Here is a 14,156-nt window from a genome sequence, read left to right on the forward strand (position 1 = left end):
CCTATCAAATCAAATAAATTATTTACCATTGAAGGCGACGTCGACACATTTAAACAGTCGGAGGAACTATATGTTTCATCACGTTGAACAAAGTTAAAGTAAATATAATGTAATTTTCAACGAGAAAACTTTCGCTTCCATTTTCTCTTACTTTTCTTCTCTTTCTTCTGTTACAAGATGCTACAAACACGCGGGTTGGAGCAGTCTCGTAATTAATGGACTGGAGGAACGTGTCTATTTTTGTGACATGACTAGCTGTTTATTGTTCTCAACTCATAAATTATTTATAAGATTAATTTCGTTGTCATACCTATATGCGTAAACTTTTTTTTTTCTTCTTTCATTGTTGAAATATTTAACTTTTCTCGAGGGTAATCATTCTCCCGAAATAGACAAGATTTCGAGGAGGAGTAACAAATTTTTTTTCTGTGCGTTACCGACATACGAGGGCGTCAAATTTATTGTTGATGCTAATAACTGTTCTGTGAAAATCACCATTTATTTGACAAAAAGAGAAGTAATGATTCATGGAATCATTATAATGGGATTCAAGTGAAAGTTCTTAACCTTGACAATGGGTTCGAAATGCACGTGCATTTTTTTATTTAAATATTCAAAAACTTTATATCAAAGGAATTTTTGTTGATTTTTTTTTCATGGAAATAAAGTTCAATGTCAATATTGTCAATAAATTACGAGCGGATCACATTCATAAAAAAATTAATGAAAAGGTAAGGATTCATTTAATAAAGGCATTGACTGTTTTTTTCCATACGAAAAATAAATAAAAAATGTAACAACATAACATTGAAAAAAAATTGTTATTTTTCTGGTTAGATTTTCTCAGAAAAAATAAATTCAATGTTATCTTGCAAAAAATATGTACCCGTATTTATATTTATTGTTTTGAAAGGTTTTTGTTTGATAAAAAAATCTAATTCATTAAATAAATTTTGGATGTCAGATTGTTTCAGTTATGTGAAAAAAAAATATTTTTTTCAACGAAATTTGAATGAAATGTCATGTTTGATGTTTATTTTTATCACAGCTTAACAAGTTTCTATAGAATTTTTAATCTTTTGCTGTAAGATTAAATACAAAATTATCATAACTGAACCCTTTTTACAAGAATTTTTTTTTTATTTTTGAAAAAAAAAATAAAAAAAAAACATTTTTTTTTTATTTTCTTAGAAAAAAAAATCTGTTGAAAAAACAAAATTTGCTAAAATTTGCACATTAAATTTCTCAATTTTGTACAAATTTTGTAAAATAAATATTAAAGTTTTGCCATAAATTTACCATATTTGATACAGAAATGAATTTTATATCGCAATGAATGAATGTTAAAAGTCAAGGTTAGAAGTTTCTTTTAAAGACACACAAAAATTCCAACATTTTTTATTTAATATTAAATGTAACACATGTTCTACATGTATCCAATAAACAAAATGAAAGAAAAAGTAAACTCATTCTTCACTCTTTTGGATTGGGCAAGTGATGTTTTCTCTTGATTATTTACACATTCAAGACATTTGGAGACGCCAAAGAATTTGGGAATTCAATAAATTTCAATGAACAAGCAATTTAGTTTTTTTTTGGCATTGTGTGTTTATTTAAATTTGACAGTACTTAATGGGTTCTCGTTTTATATATATATTATATTTTATATAAAATAAATGTTATATAGTTATATTTATATGTTTATATATTTTATATTATATTAAAATGCTTGTCATTCAATAAAATCCAGAATAACCGCCATATCCTGGATAACCGATTCCTGAAAATAAAAGAGGTTTTATTATTATTTTTGTAATTTTCCATAAAAGATCAACATTGAAATACCTTAAAATGTGTCACAAGAACAAAAACAGAGAATGATAATTAAAAATGTCTCATAATTTTTTCACTACAAACAACATTTTAATAATAAACGACACGAATGACGATGACAAAAGACGAAAATAACAACAAAACATAAAATTAATGCAAATAAAAGTGTTGACGTTTTGTTCACGATAAGGCTTACGTACAATTGAAATAAAATAAGAGACGACAATTGTATCAGAAAATCTAATTACGACGCCGTTGTAACTTGTCAAGTTGAAATATGGGTCAGACTTTTATAGAAAAAAAAAAGATTTGCAAGGACTTGTTGATTTGTGACGTATTTGGGTTAATCTTGGCATAAATTCTAGAAAAAAAAACACAGAACTGTGAAAATCTTTGTTTCTATCATGCACACTCATATTTTAATATCTCTTGTTTGTCTTTGCAATTTTTAATCAAGGCTTAAAGTAAAGCACACTTAGAACAAATACAAATTCTCTAACGGCACTACACTTAATAAAATAAATATACATAAGACAAAAACTTAAACAAAAAAATGTGTTAATTGTATCCTCGGAATCCGGTAGGGCGATTTTGTGTAGTTACGCTTGCAGTGTTACTCAAGCCCGGGTTGTAATTGGAGCTCGAGGACAGTGTTGGCACACCAAGACCAAAACTATTGGTGCCTTGGTAGTAACCAAAGCCCATATTCCGGTTTCCGTAGTAGTTGTTATTGTTATAGCCCGAGTACGAGGGCAAGCCTCCGTTACCGTTCGCACCTCCATAGCCGCCATATCCGCCGCTTCCGATGTAGTTTACGCCAGGTGTATATGTCGAGCCGGGATAACCTGGATATGGATTGATGCCGGGATAGCCTCCTGTTCCGAAACCGGGATTCAAGTTGCCTTGGTATGGATAGTAATTGGGATAGCCAGGATAAATTGGGCGATTGTAGTTGGGATAATTGTAACTGGGATATTTGCTGAATAAATCTAATACTGAAAGAGTAGAAAGAAAATAATGGAATTAAATAAATTTTTATTTGAAAAAAGGTAAGTAAAATTTTAAATATTGATTTACTTTATTTTAAGTCCTTAAATAATTTGAATGAATATTTAATAAATTTTAAAGATTTTTCAGTCAATTTTATTTGTTTTTAAATTTTAATTTTTTTTTTAATATTTATTTTTATTTTTTTTTTGCTTTTAAAAATTTTAAAAATATAAAAAAAATAAACTTAAAAAATTTAAAATATTTAATTACAAATTTTTATTCTTAATTAATTCAGAAAAATTGTGAAAAACAAGAAAATTAAAAAATATTTTTTTTTATTAATTTTTACTAAAAAAATTTTTAAAAATAATTTTATTTCAAAAAATCCAAAATAATCTAAAAATACATGAAGACCTATTATTAAAAAAATAAATAAAATGAAATGTGAAATAAATATAAAATTTCCCTTGTCTAATACAAAAATATATTAAAAAGTCTTTGAACGCATAACACATTCAATTTTATTACATTTCAGGCTCCAATTGAATTGCGTTAATATTTATGTCGTGTTTTACACTCAAAAGCAAACTACACAATTTAATAAAAATCTCAACTTACATTTTTCATTTGCGCCAAGAAATTCCACGTCTTTCACTGCATTTCCACTCACGCCATTCGTACTTGTTGCTTTGAACGCCGTATTGCTGCTGCCTTGCTGACTAACGGGAGATCCTTGACAAAATGTCAAAGACGTGACTGCAACAACTGCCAACTGAAAAACATGAAATTTTATCATTATTATTTCATAAATCAAAATAAAGAGGACTTTTTAATATATTCATTTATGCATTTCAACACTTTCAACACGAAAGAGACTTCAACATTCAATTTTCATGTAAATGTTGTTTGCATTCTTAGCTGCAAAAATTTTATCATGCTCGAAATTATGGAAAGCCATTGACGTAAGCGATGTGCCGAGCCTCGTTTTGCTACCAAATGTAACACGATGCTCGCAAATATGGAGAAAAGATTGAAAAATTGCCGCACATTTATGGGGATAGAGCAGGGTTTACGTAAAATTCAATTGCCGGCTAGTTGTACAGTGGCAACATAATACTCTGTTTGATTTATTTCCTGTCATACTTTGCAATTACACGAGATACTTCCTTCACTCTTGATTTTTCATTATTATGAAAGATTTTGAATCAGAGTCTGTCATCGATTTTTTTTTGTTGTGCGGAAATGAAAAAAGAATCCAATCCAATCAATTGAATTTCCTTTCATTAGAATTATCCAGAGGTTACTTTAGAAAGAAGCAACAATTTTTTCAAAACATAATTTTGTAAAGCGAACAGAAAAATAAAAGACAAGTCTGCACAATCTCAATGAATATCAAATTATTTTTGCTGCCGTTTTCATCCAAGCTGATATTTTTCCTTGCTTGTAGTTTTTTTCCATGCATTTCACAAAAGAAACATAAAATTCATGATAACTCGGAATGAAACAAAAGATTAAAAATGTTTTTGTCTCTCAATTTCTTGCCATTTTTCCAGAGAAAAAAAATGTAAAAAAATACTAAACAACAAGCTCAATGTTTACTGAATGGTTTGAAGTCTTTGACGTCAGCAGGAAATGACATTTAAGAAGTCTGCCTTTTTATATAAATACTTTTGATATTTTGTCACATGCGATAAAATTGTTTTTGCCTTTTTTGATGTGAAAACTTTTTTTTTTTTGCTCTTATCAGGAATTTAATAAATATTAAATTTTCCTAAGTAACTTTTCCAATTCAAATATGAGTCACCAGCATTGTGCGGTAGAAAAACAAGTAAAACTTTTGTTAGTTGACATGATAGTTTACTGAGAGGTCAAAAGTTACTTTCATGCTTGAGCGTAGAAATTAATTGAATTTTAATCGTGTTATTGTTTTATCATCATTCTCTGAATTCGCTACTTGACGATGCGTGTAAACGTTCTCTCATTGTTAGTTTTATCGTCGTTTTCATGTTTCAGTAAATTTTGCAATTTTTATCGCCAAGTCGTTGTACAAGTGAAAAATAACACTCGAGTCAAGTGAACTTTATTGGGTTTTCTGGCAAGTAACGCTTATAGGCGTTGAATTATTAGTTTTTAAAAGACATTTAGTCGAGACATTTCTGGGAATTTTCATGTTTTAAACCATGCGTTCTTAAATTTGTTAAAACGAGTTCGTGAATGGAAATACTTTGCTGGAGGGCAGTTTAACTTGTTTTTCTTTACAAACTAACTTTAAAAGGATTTATTTGACTTTGGTTATTTCTTTAGCTATTTTTAGGAAACCAAAACATTAAAGGGATTCACAAATCTTATTTTTAGCTTATTCTAGTTAATTTGGGAATGTTTTGGTTCATTTATTTCATCGCAGATTTACACTATAAAATCATTTAAGATAATGTTAAAAGTTAAAGTTAATAGAGGAGTGACAAGGAAAAGTTTATTGCTATCTTTTCTTAGTCAAACAGTTTAAAATATTTTCTTTATGTTTAACTTTTTATTGGTTGTAACACATTTTTAATGTCTTGGAGAACTTATTAACTTAAATATTTGACTAATTTACAATGACTCGAAGGCAAAAATTTTGTTACAAAAAATAAATTGAATTATTTTTAACTGAATAAATTTTTTTATTCAATTTAGGCTGCTCCAAATGAAAATCAAAAATAAAGTCAAAAATTTTTGAAAATAAAATGGGGGGGGCAAAATAAAAAAAATTGTGAAATACTATTTTCATACAAAATGACAAAATTTTTAACTATAACTATATATAATTTATATAAGAAAATTTATGTTAAATTACGATTTTTTAAACAAATTTATAAAAAATTTAAAACTTTTTAAAAACATCTTGAAAAATTATTAAAAAACACCAAAAAACGATCATTTTTGATGAAATTTCTAACTTTTTTTTTGCCCCATTGGATTTTCGAATTTTAAAATGGGGCATCGGACTTTATTTTTGATTTTCATTTGGAGCGACCTTAAGATCTTTTATATTTGTTAAAAGGCACGAAACATTTTTTTCTCCTTTTTACCGCATTTCGAAGAAAAAATGCGGTATTATGCTGGAGATGTCGTACGTCATGTGTGGCCTAATTGGAATGCACCCGGAATGCACCCGGAATGCAACCGGAATGCAACCGGAATGTCAATCGGAATGTCGGAATGCAGCTGGAATGTCGGAATGCAGCCGGAATGCAGCCGGAATGCAACCGGAATGCAGCCGGAATGCAATCGGAATATCGGAATGCAGCCGGAATGCAGCCGGAATGCAGCCGGAATGTCGGAATGCAGCCGGAATGCAGCCGGAATGTCGGAATGCAGCCGGAATGCGGAATGTAGCTGGAATGCGGAATGCAGCCGGAATGCAGTCGGAATGCAGCCGGAATGCAGCCGGAATGCAGCCGGAATGCAGCCGGAATGCAGTCGGAATGCAGCCGGAATGCAGTCGGAATGCAGCCGGAATGCAGTCGGAATGCAGACGGAATGAAGCTGAAATACAGCTGAAATGTCGGAATGCAGCCGGAATGCAGTCGGAATGCAGCCGGAATGCAGCCGTAATGTTCTCAAAATGCACTCAAAATGCACTCAAAATGCACTCAAAATGGGTGCATTCCGAGACATTCCGGGTAAATAATTAAATTTAAAATATCCCAATTAAATAACAACATTAAACTTATACACCTGAAATGCGGTACCGTTGAACGTACGCTGTACGGATACAGCTTGATCTGGTTTTATAAATTTTATAGAAAGTAATGTTAAAACTTTTTCTATCAATATTTAAAAAAAATAGAATAAAAAAAGAATAGTTTCTGGCACCATTTGCGAAAAAAACAAACAATAACAATCCTTGAACTAAAGGGATGCAACACTGAGCTTGACATTAAAAGACCTTTGTACAAATAAATAAAAAAGAGCGCAAACAAAAAAATATACTCACAACAATCATGATATTTGTGCCATGCATGATGCTCAACTTTTAATTATTCGATATTCTGGGAAAGACACTGAGGAAATTTTGTTTGATTGGTTTTTTTCTTTTGGTTTATAATGTGAAAAAAAAAATCCAATTAATTTCACAAAGCTTTCTATTTGTTTAACCTTGTTGCTAGTTTTTTTTTTGTTTAAAGAAAATCTCATTTATTTTCTCATTTTTCAAACGATATCATTTTTTAAACACACATTTTTTATTTATCGAAGCTTTGTCGCTTTTTTCTCTTTTTTAATTATATTTTTAACGGTCTTGACTCCGTAGCGCAAACGAAGACACTTTGTGTGTATTATAATTAAGCGATTAAACAAAGTTTAATAAGTTAAATATGTTTTTCCGTGAATTTTTTATTAGTTTTCTGATAAAAAATAATATTAGCTGATAAAAGACGTTCGCTTGCACGCGAATCGGTTGAAGAAATAGACTTTTTTCAACAATTGCTAACAAATTTATAGCTTCCACTGGGAATATTCTTGTACAAGAGATCAACGCGCATTTACATACAAGTAGGTACAACAATGTTCAAACAAGACGAACCTAATAATGATGTGTGAAGACAAATTGTCTATCTATAAGCTGTTAGGTAGATATGCATTTGTTAAAATATAAAGAATTGCCTTTTATCATTGTCGTTCGCTGTTTCTCGCTAATTTAACCAATTTTGTATTTATTTTCACAAGTTAGATAGCAATAACAACTAATAAAATTTACAAAAATTGAGCATGGCTGTGTATAGCGTAGAAATTTAAGTGATTATCTATTATATCACGCTAAACAAACAAGACACTTACTCATTGAGTAACTTCCATAAGACAAATTTCTATTGTTCTCTGTTTATTCTTTTTGAGCGGAAAGTAACATAAGCGTAACGAAACGCACATCGGAACATAAAAATAATGTAAATAAAGGAAAATTACAAAGATAAGAGATACTTATACTTACTTTAAAAGAAAAAAGGGTGTGCGATCGTAAAATTTGTAATCGATATTTCATTATGTAAATTTCTTTTCTTTACCTTAATTAACAAAAATCTTCATTTGTTAAACTTTCATAATAAAAATAAAGATATTTTGTCTTCAAGCAGCATAATTCCCATGCTTGATGGTCACTTTATTGTTGATGATGTAAACGAATTCTAGAATCCCAATTCTGTTTCCGGAGATTTGTTTCAGAAATTGCAAAAAATGAGTCAGACACGAATGTTCTCAGACATAAATTTAAACGGAATCAAAATGAATGACAGCGAATGTGAGTAATCACTCGTCATATTTCAAGACAAATAAATTGCCGCTTAACCTAAGATGCACATCAGCGGTTTCAAGATAAGACAAGCTTTGCCATAGATTCAGGTCATTCAGCGAGATTTTACATTGAGAAGTACATCATCAACCAAGCAGTCTGCATGGCTTTTCGAATTGTGAGAATTCTTTTGTTTTGTTCGTGGTCGAGGTTAGTAACTTATATACAAATATGTACGAAAAAATATGGATGCACTGTAGCATTAAATCTTTTTATTCTTTTTTTCAACATGAAAATTTTCTTCGGTAGATTTTTCGTATATGCCACACCAAAAATTTTATTTGAATTTCTATTATAAACTTGACACATTTTCAAATGTAATTTACATATTCAAATACCTTATCTTGGCTTGGAATGGCGTGGCAGCGTATACAATACCTTAAATCATTTTCACACTACGTCACATCAATTTGTGCAATGTGTTGTAAGAAATGTCGACACATCAAAATGCAAGCTCAAGGTTGCGCTTTAAGAAACGAAAGACTTGTAGTTATGTTTTAAAGAAGTTTTTATTTTCATGTAATTTTTATGATGTCATCGATGACAGATTCTAGAATTAAAGTACGCGTCAATTGTCATGAACTTTCATTCTATTGTAATGAACTATCGCGGCAATTGAATGGAGCATTTCTTTTGTTGAGTTGAAAGATCGATCAAATTATTTTTGAGATTACAATTTCAACTCAAACTATGTTCTAAAGCTAAAGCGATTGCTAAAATTGTAGGTATAAAATAAATACGAATAAATTATTAAAATATAAATAGTTTACGAACTAAGAGATTTTCTATGCAGTTATAACTGCACAAAGACTGAATGCATCATCAAATTATCTTCGCAAATGAATGAATGAAGATATTGACAAAAATTCAGTCTTCCATTTAAATATAGTTGAATTAATATTATGAGTGAGTCTCTTGATATCTCATGTTAAGTGTAACAGCAAGCGTCGGAAATTCGCTAATTTATCACGTTTATGATTTGCTCTAGTTACTGCCAGCACTAATGCGTCGTCGTCGATTCATACGTCTCTTTTGTGGTTGTGCTTGTTGTTGTTGCTGCTGCTGTGCTGCTTGAGCTTTAGCACAAGCATCACATGAGTATGGGATTTGAGTCGCTCCTGTAAACATTTGGGAAACTTGTTGATGGGCAAATGGACAAGATGGATAGAATACGACGGTTGGATAAGCATTAGAAGCTGGATAATATTGAGGTTGTGTAGATGGAACTTGCTGTGCAGGAGCTGGTTGAGCGACAGCTTGTGCGGGTTGTGAACCTTGAGATTGTGTATTGTTTTGCTGCATATAGTAACAAGGACAACCGCCAGGGAGACCAGAAATTGGAACAGCAATAAGGACAAAGTTTGGTGCAAATGGATAGTATCCAGGGAATCCAGGTTGTTGAGGAACGCCCGTTCCTGGTTGCTGTGGATTCGAAGGCTGTTGAGGATATTGACTTCCAGGATTTTGAGGAACGCCAGTTCCTGGTTGCTGTGGATTCGAAGGCGGTTGAGGATACTGACTTCCAGGTTGCTGAGGACTCGAAGGCTGTTGAGGATATTGACTTCCAGGTTGCTGAGGAACGCCAGTTCCTGGTTGATGAGGATATTGACTTCCAGGTTGTTCAGGAACGCCAGTTCCTGGTTGCTGTGGATTCGAAGGCTGTTGAGGATATTGACTTCCAGGTTGCTGAGGAACGCCCGTTCCTGGTTGTTGAGGATATTGACTTCCAGGTTGTTCAGGAACGCCAGTTCCTGGTTGCTGTGGATTCGAAGGCTGCTGAGGATATTGGCTTTCAGGTTGCTGAGGAATGCCCGTTCCTGGTTGTTGAGGATATTGACTTCCAGGTTGTTCAGGAACGCCAGTTCCTGGTTGCTGTGGATTCGAAGGCTGTTGAGGATATTGACTTCCAGGTTGCTGAGGATATTGACTTCCTGGTTGTTCAGGGACTTGCGGATATTGATTTCCAGGTTGTTGGGGAATTCCAGGTTGCTGTGTAGGAGGTTGAACGCCTTGATGAGTACCCGGCGATTGTGGATATGTAGGTATATTTGTCGGGCGCGTTGGGTAATCGATTGGGGGACTTTGAGTAACAGGTGTTTGATTAGGTTGTTCAGGAATTTCTAAAAAATAACATGATGTATCTTATAAAATAATTTGTAGATGAAGTAAAAAATTACCGGGCAGTGTTTGACTTCCACTTGATGGTTGTTCTGGAACATTTCCTCCTGCTGGAGGAACATAAGGACCTGAAAAAAATTTCTATCTTATTTTGTTCAAATAAATTAAGTATCGTCTATACCTTCAGGATTAACAGGTGCTGGAGCTTCAGTTATTGGATTAGTTGGTTGAACTGGTCCTAAAGGATTATTACCATGATTATTTCCACATGTTGGTCCATGAGTATGACCAGCTAATGAACATTTATTATGTGTGAATTTGACATGTTAGGATGTGAAAAAAATGAGATGATATGAATTGGTGATTCATGCGAATGGATATATGCACAGATGATATGGGATAGGGAATGAAAGCAAAATTATTGTTTTTTCTAATACCTGATGGTTGTTCTGGATTTATCGGTTGTTGAGGTTGTCCTGTAATTATGAGTTAATAAAACACACTTTAATTGTTAAATTTTTTAAAGCTTAACAAATTTTGTGAAAATTCAAATGAAAGATTGAAAAATGAAAAAAATGTTTTGGATTTTTACCTGGATAAGTAGGTTGAGGCCATTGTGCACCTGATGACAAAAATGAAAATTTGTGAACAAATGGATATGATATGATAATCAGAAAAATAATGAAGTATGAAACTTGTTTCAATTACCTGGTTGTTGTGAAGGATTTAATGGATATTGAGGGGATTGTGTTACAGGCTGAGGCTTTCTTGTTGGTACAGTTTGCTGTGTTGGTCTTTGTGTCGGGGGTCTTGTTTGAGGTTGCTGTGACGGATATTGAGGTTGCTGTGTGGGCTGTGATGGATATTGAGGTTGCTGTGTGGGCTGAGATGGATATTGAGGTTGCTGTGTGGGCTGTGATGGATATTGAGGTTGCTGTATTGGTTGTGATGGATATTGAGGTTGCTGTGTAGGTTGAGAAGGATATTGAGGTTGCTGTGTAGGTTGAGAAGGATATTGTGGTTGCTGTGGATATTGTGTACTTGGTTGTTCTGGCCTTGGGGGATATGTTACAGACCCACCTGATGCTTGTTGATTATTATTTCCTCCTCCAGAACCCCATTGTGAGCTTTGTGATCCACCAGAGCCCCATTGTGAAGATTGAGAGCCTCCAGATCCCCATTGATTATTCTCTGATCCTCCGGAAGCTTGTTGACTTCCAGTTTGACCGCCTGAGCCCCATTGATTATTCTCTGATCCTCCAGAACCTTGTTGACTTCCAGTTTGCCCTCCAGATCCCCATTGATTATTTTCTGATCCTCCAGAACCTTGTTGATTTCCAGTTTGTCCTCCTGATCCCCATTGTGAACTTTGTGACCCTCCGGAGCCTTGTTGACTTCCAGTTTGTCCTCCTGATCCCCATTGTGAGCTTTGTGAACCTCCGGAGCCTTGTTGACTTCCAGTTTGTCCTCCTGATCCCCATTGTGAGCTTTGTGAACCTCCTGATCCCCATTGATTTTCATTTTGTCCTCCTGATCCCCATTGTGAGCTTTGTGAACCTCCGGAGCCTTGTTGACTTCCAGTTTGTCCTCCTGATCCCCATTGTGAGCTTTGTGAACCTCCGGAGCCTTGTTGACTTCCAGTTTGTCCTCCTGATCCCCATTGTGAGCTTTGTGAACCTCCTGATCCCCATTGATTTTGATTTTGTCCTCCTGATCCCCATTGTGAGCTTTGTGAACCTCCTGATCCCCATTGATTTTCATTTTGTCCACCGGATGCTAAATAATAATTTGATTTTTAGTCAAAATTGTACAATTAAAACAATTGCAAAATATTTTCATAAATATACCTTGCCCATTTATTTGACCATATTGCCAATTTCCGTTAAATCCACCTTTTAAGTTCATGAAATGATGATAATGAATAATGATTGATAATATTTTGTTTATGAATATGCATATGAAATATGTTTTGGATGATTGCATGGATTTTCTTTTTACAATTTTTTATGTATATACAATATTGTTTAGATTACCTGAATTGCCTGATTGAACATTGCATTGGTTATTACATTGCTGTGGTCCATAGGCAGGAGCTGGTCTTTGTGAAACTAAATTCACATGATTTTAAAGATATGAGGATAGAAAATGAGATGAAATTTCTTATGTACAACAAGACAATAATAATATTATCTCCTACCTGGTGCTTGCGGATATTGATTTGAGGGAGATGTTTGGCCTCCTTTTTTTAGTATTATTTAGAAAATAAAAGCATGAGTGTTAACTTTGGTGATATCTAATTATGATTTCATGATTATTGTGAAGTTACCTGATCCGTATTGCCATGAAAATGAAGACCCTGAATTGCTGCCATTTTTATTATAAGATCCTTGAAAATTTGACCCTCCCGGACCAAAATTGTATGAATTGTTATATGAATGAGAAGGAATTCCAGGAAAAGAAGGATTATAAGAGCCCTGATAAGAGCCTTGGAAACCTTGAGGAGATTGCCCTTGACTTGATGGGGGATATTGAGCTTGTCCGCCTTGGTTTTGATTTCCCTGACCTTGATTGTAAGATCCTCCGTATTGCCATGACGAGCTCGGAATTCCCGGAAAAGATGGATTGTAAGAACCTGAACTTTGATATTGAAAGCCCGATCCTCCTTGCGGAGGTCCTTGAGGTGATTGGCTACCACTAAATTGTCCTTGAGATTGTTGATTATTTGGTCCCTTATTGTAAGATCCCCCGTATTGCCATGACGAGCTTGGAATTCCCGGAAAAGATGGATTGTATGAACCTGAACTTTGATATTGAAAGCCCGATCCTCCTTGCGGAGGTCCTTGAGGTGTTTGACTTCCACTCGCTTGTCCTTGAGGTTGTTGATTATTTGGTCCCTTATTGTAAGATCCCCCGTATTGCCATGACGAGCTTGGAATTCCCGGAAAAGATGGATTATATGAACCTGAACTTTGATATTGAAAGCCTGATCCTCCTTGCGGAGGTCCTTGAGGTGTTTGACTTCCACTCGCTTGTCCTTGAGGTTGTTGATTATTTGGTCCCTTATTGTAAGACCCCCCGTATTGCCATGACGAGCTTGGAATACCCGGGAAAGATGGATTGTAAGATCCTGAATTCTGATACTGAAAGCCAGATCCTCCTTGCGGAGGTCCTTGAGGTGTTTGACTTCCACTCGATTGTGCTTGAGGTTGTTGATTATTTGGTCCCTTATTGTAAGACCCCCCGTATTGCCATGACGAGCTTGGAATACCCGGAAAAGATGGATTGTATGAACCTGAATTTTGATATTGAAAACCAGAGCCGCTTTGACTTTGTGTTTGTTGTGATCCCTGATTTTGAGCTTGATTATTATTCGATGTTTGTTGAGGACCTTTTAATTTTTTTTTTTGTTAGTATATGATTGAATGAATGATATATTTACAGAAGCATTTTTATTATTTTTAAGTTACCAAATACCTTTTTGATAATTCCAAGATCCCTGAGATTGTCCAAACAAACCAGGCTTTGAATAAGAGCCTTGACTTGTGAAAGATGAATGTGGTAAAGAACGTTTCTTATGATTAATGTCATTTTCAACGTCTAAATCTATTTCTTTTTCTAAGTGATGAGGATGAAATGATGTGATATGATATGAATTTTTATGTACATGAATGAACTTTTAAAGATATGAAAAACTCATTGACATCTTACCTCCAGTGCTTGTTTGTGTTGATCCTCCTTGATTTTCCCAGCTACTGCTGGATCCTCCTCCATTCGACCATTGAGAGGAAGAGCTTCCGCCAGATGACCAATTATTTGGATCTCCTGTACTCCATTGGCTGCTGTTCGATGAATTACTTCCCCATTGATTTGATGTTGAATTAGACCC

General features: G+C 33.8%; 2 protein-coding genes across 3 annotated transcripts; both read right to left on the reverse strand.

The window, feature by feature from the left end:
• Positions 1-1,459: 1,459 nt before the first annotated feature.
• Positions 1,460-7,226, reverse strand: LOC134827009 (uncharacterized). Of its 2 annotated transcripts, XM_063839532.1 has the most exons (4): positions 6,803-7,226; positions 3,442-3,595; positions 2,610-2,828; positions 1,460-1,780 (listed from the first exon to the last, which is right to left on the reverse strand). In XM_063839532.1, the coding sequence occupies exons 1-4, from the start codon at positions 6,827-6,829 to the stop codon at positions 1,737-1,739; spliced, it is 444 nt and encodes a 147-aa protein (XP_063695602.1). In that variant the 5' UTR covers positions 6,830-7,226; the 3' UTR covers positions 1,460-1,736. The 2 variants fall into 2 exon arrangements, with proteins under 2 accessions (XP_063695602.1, XP_063695601.1); XM_063839531.1 differs by lacking the exon at positions 1,460-1,780 and having other exon boundaries at positions 2,251-2,828.
• A 1,910-nt stretch (positions 7,227-9,136) lies between these two features.
• Positions 9,137-14,041, reverse strand: LOC134837338 (uncharacterized). Its single transcript, XM_063852710.1, has 9 exons — positions 13,979-14,041; positions 13,745-13,841; positions 12,597-13,658; positions 10,979-12,046; positions 10,863-10,892; positions 10,708-10,746; positions 10,452-10,562; positions 10,330-10,398; positions 9,137-10,272 (listed from the first exon to the last, which is right to left on the reverse strand). The coding sequence occupies exons 1-9, from the start codon at positions 14,039-14,041 to the stop codon at positions 9,137-9,139; spliced, it is 3,675 nt and encodes a 1,224-aa protein (XP_063708780.1).
• Between the last annotated feature and the right edge of the window lie 115 nt (positions 14,042-14,156).

This window comes from Culicoides brevitarsis, chromosome 1 (genome assembly GCF_036172545.1).
Source record: "Culicoides brevitarsis isolate CSIRO-B50_1 chromosome 1, AGI_CSIRO_Cbre_v1, whole genome shotgun sequence".
NCBI classification, from domain to species: Eukaryota; Metazoa; Arthropoda; class Insecta; order Diptera; family Ceratopogonidae; genus Culicoides; species Culicoides brevitarsis.

Excerpts from the sequence above, each read along its gene's own strand:
- LOC134837338 (XM_063852710.1), bottom strand. The coding sequence starts at position 14,041 with ATGGAGGAGGATCCAGCAGTAGCTGGGAAAATCAAGGAGGATCAACAC. Across the intron at positions 12,047-12,596 it reads TTCATGGCAATACGGATCAG|CATCCGGTGGACAAAATGAA; the intron begins GTAACTTCACAA and ends ATTATTATTTAG. Across the intron at positions 10,563-10,707 it reads AAATCCAGAACAACCATCAG|CTGGTCATACTCATGGACCA; the intron begins GTATTAGAAAAA and ends AATGTTCATTAG.
- LOC134827009 (XM_063839531.1), bottom strand. The coding sequence starts at position 6,829 with ATGCATGGCACAAATATCATGATTGTT. Across the intron at positions 3,596-6,802 it reads GCACAAATATCATGATTGTT|TTGGCAGTTGTTGCAGTCAC; the intron begins GTGAGTATATTT and ends CATGTTTTTCAG. Across the intron at positions 2,829-3,441 it reads TCTTGGCGCAAATGAAAAAT|TATTAGATTTATTCAGCAAA; the intron begins GTAAGTTGAGAT and ends CTACTCTTTCAG.